Below are 3530 nucleotides of genomic sequence, written 5' to 3'. Positions count from 1 at the left end.
ACGCCTGAGGTCGTCATTACGGAAATGGTCAATAACAGGGGGCCACTAATTACCATTAAAGTAATGCCAGGGTTGCTTATACTAAAAGCAAAAAGTCTTCTCCTCATTTGCGTTTAACGCATTTGCTCGAGTAAATGACAAAATTTAGTATCGGATCCATCGATTGAACATATAAATCTAGGAAGGGGATATATAATAATATATATTTGTGGTCAAAAACAATTAGGCATCTGTCAAAACCAAGAAATTAAAGTTGTTCTTCTCATATATGCACATTTTTGACATTTTTGATATATATATATATATAGCTTAAGTAATTAGGATCCTTCCTCCTTAATTCCTGGTCATGGGTTTCAGGCCATGGTGGGTTGGTCAGAGACGCCTAGTAACCCACTCGCGTTGCCTTCATTTCTTTCTGAGTCAATTTACTCATTTCCTTCTACTTTAATTGGAACAACCACGAAACTTCCTCCCTATCAAAAAATTTCCACTTTCTTTCTCTGTTTCTTTCGTCACAGGAGACACTGACATTTTTTTTTTTTTTTTTTTTTGATAATTTAAGAGAAATATTGACAATAGAATAATAATTTAATGGGATATGTGTAATTTTCTCACTTGACATGTCATTAATATTAAGCCACAAAATTAAATACACGCTGAAAAGTAGTATCATATAGATGTATCTGGTTTGTACATGAGATTGATACTATATATTTCCCTTGAACAGTAAGTGATGCTTTGCCGCTTTGGTTCCATCACTATATATATGGGTTTAGGCATATTCTTTGCAATTGGCAATGAATTACGTACCTCATTGAATAGGAGTTCCAGCCCATCCAGTACGTCTGTACGTACTAGAATGAATGCCTCTTCCTATTGGGTTTATTAATTACTGCCTTCTCCATTCTAATGTCATCCCAATATTTGAACAATAATAACCATATATGATATAAAAGAAAGAATCATCTTCATTTATTGTCAAGTTTCTTTAGAATGTGATTGTTTTTTTACACCTATAACCTAAAAAATGTAATATATATATATATAAAAAAAAAAAAAAAAAATCTTCAGTTACTCAAAGACAAATATAAAAACAAGAGTGCCAAAGAAATGGTCCACTCGGAGAATCTAGTGTGTAGGCCAATGGCTTGGTTAAAAGAATTTTCCGACTCCAACAAAGAGCTAAATTTGAAATTAGGGTTTGACCCATAAAGCGCCTGAACGCCCTCCACGTCATCAATCTTGAGGTCCACCTTCTTAGTCCGAGGACTCAAGCTTGGATACATAACAGCCTCCCTGACCGAAGTATGAGCCAGCCCAAGTATATGCCCGATCTCATGGGTAGCCACCGATTCCAAGTCAACGGCTACCTTTGACTTATCTGATTTGAAATCAACGGCCCACGTCTCCGCTGCGTCCAGGTGGAGCCTCCCGTTCTGTGGCGAGAAAGCATGCGCCAGCACTCCCAGCACCCCATCAAACGGCTCCCCGTCACCGTGATCCCCCCGATAAAACCCGATTCGAATAGCTGCCGATTGGTAATCCAACGTCTCTGTAAAGTTCACCGGAATCACCGACTCCCACCGCGAAAAAGAACGCCTAAAGACCGCCCGAATCTCCGGCAAGCTCAAGTAATCAATCGTGTCATCCTCCGAGAAAGCGTAGGTCAGTGTCATCGGAGGCGAGCCGAGCCACCGAGGTCTACCGTAAAAGTACTGGAAGTGACGCTTGGTATGGAACTTATGCGAGGTGTCACTCATGCCACACCTGGGCGACATGATAGCCGATATGGTATCGGAGTCGAGCTTTCCTGTGACAGGCAATCCGAGCTTCGTTTGGTAAAGAAGGACGGCCGATTCGAATCGAGTATCGAAGATATCGGTGAAGTTCGTGTCGGATATCGGGAGGTAACCGAAACGGTTGAAGTACCTCTTGAGCTGCCACATGCCGATTACGTGGCTGCCCTTCCCGGCGTCTAGAAACCTGGCGAAGTTGTGCCACGTGGCGTTATGGGCATCGACGTCGGTTATGACAGTTGATGTGTCTGGTGGGGTTCTGGCGGGAAAGGAAGGGCGGGAAAGAGAGAGAAGGAAGAGGAAGAGGAAGAAGAAAAAGGGGAAGAACATATGCATGTCGGAGTTATTGGGATCAGAGCTAGCTTTTGGGAGGGATTGCTGGAAAGGAAAATTCTTAGAGAATCAGAAAATCGTTAAGTATGAATTAAATATAGGAATTGTTGAGGGCTGGGCTTAAGATATGATCGAAGCACAAGAAAAGATGGGGAAAAGTTAAGAAGATTCTGCCGTGAATGTGGTGGCCTTTTCATTGGCGATTCCGACTTTTGATTTGTGTCATATGTGGTGGGTTAACCACTGAGTACTCTGTTTTTATTAATCTGGTAATAATTAATTTGTAGTTCCAATCCGCTCGCTCATATTTTCCCAGTAAATCAATGAGAATATATAGGAATCGGATTGGTATGAATTTTTCTCTCTTTTTTTTTTTTTTTTTTTTCAGTTGAAAGTAAAAGGAATATTAATATGGTTTTGTTTGTTCAAGTTTGGTTGAAGCTGACTCTGTTGGTTGACCAAATTGGGCGACGTTTAGCATCAACTTCTTATAAATCGCTTTCTGGTGACGGTTTTATTGGTTTAACTTCTAGGGTATTGAACAAGCTAGACCATTTTGTTCATGTTTCCTACACAATCACGCAATCTACCGCGCGCGCGAGACAATATTCGATCCTCATTTAACGGTGTGACATTAATTATTTGGTCATGCTATAAATTAACTAAATCATATATATCATAATATGATAATAACACTAAAATAGATAGGGGTTTGGGGTTTGGCGCGCACTCTCTCAACATCAATTATTTGATTAACATCTCAAATTACATGTTTTGAAAAATTTAGTGGTATGTTTACAATGGTGCTCATTCCTCGAGAATCTCTCGTTTGTTTCTGATGTGGTTAATTCAAATACATGCAAGTTCCCAACAACATATGCAGGTGACTCTGCAGCCAAGGCTTGGGACAAGCACGTCCCGAAAACTCAGGTATCATCTTATGAAATTCGAATTAGAACCCTACTTCAGGACGAATTGGGATATAATTAGTCCCAATCTGGATCCAATCAAGACTACTTGAAGAACCTGGTCAACAATTCTACTCCCAATTGGACTGGGATAGAACTCCTGGTCGAAATCGAACTTCTAGCACTCCTAATCTATAATTATTAAAGTAAAATTCTATAGTGTCTAGATGACGTTGGCATGACTCAAAAAGCACGTATCCAATAAAACTCTTGAAATTATCTTTGTTGCAGCTTATCTTAGAGTAGTTGTAATTTAATTAGATAAGGATAGTTATAGTCATTATCCTTCTAAGTTAAGAGTCTTTTAGTTATTTGTAGCACTATAGCAAGAAGTCATTTAGTAGTAGGTTTATATTGTTCTATATAGGAGTTATCTCCATATCTATGTTATCACATATAGACGTTTAGTTTCGGTGGATGTTTATCTCTACTT

The 3530-nt window shown here is 39.3% G+C and overlaps 1 protein-coding gene across 1 annotated transcript; it reads right to left on the bottom strand.

Moving 5' to 3' along the window:
* Positions 1-945: 945 nt before the first annotated feature.
* LOC133853729 (metalloendoproteinase 1-MMP) lies at positions 946-2433 on the bottom strand. The gene has a single exon (XM_062289750.1). The coding sequence runs from the start codon at positions 2130-2132 to the stop codon at positions 1068-1070; it is 1065 nt and encodes a 354-aa protein (XP_062145734.1). The 5' UTR covers positions 2133-2433; the 3' UTR covers positions 946-1067.
* Between the last annotated feature and the right edge of the window lie 1097 nt (positions 2434-3530).

This window comes from Alnus glutinosa, chromosome 13, assembly GCF_958979055.1.
Source record: "Alnus glutinosa chromosome 13, dhAlnGlut1.1, whole genome shotgun sequence".
Classification (NCBI taxonomy): domain Eukaryota; kingdom Viridiplantae; phylum Streptophyta; class Magnoliopsida; order Fagales; family Betulaceae; genus Alnus; species Alnus glutinosa.
The sequence above is the reverse complement of the archived record's forward strand: the minus strand, read 5'-3'. Positions and strand labels throughout refer to the sequence as shown.

Coding starts and splice junctions, on each gene's coding strand:
- LOC133853729 (XM_062289750.1), bottom strand. CDS start 2,132: ATGCATATGTTCTTCCCCTTTTTCTTCTTCCTCTTCCTCTTCCTTCTC.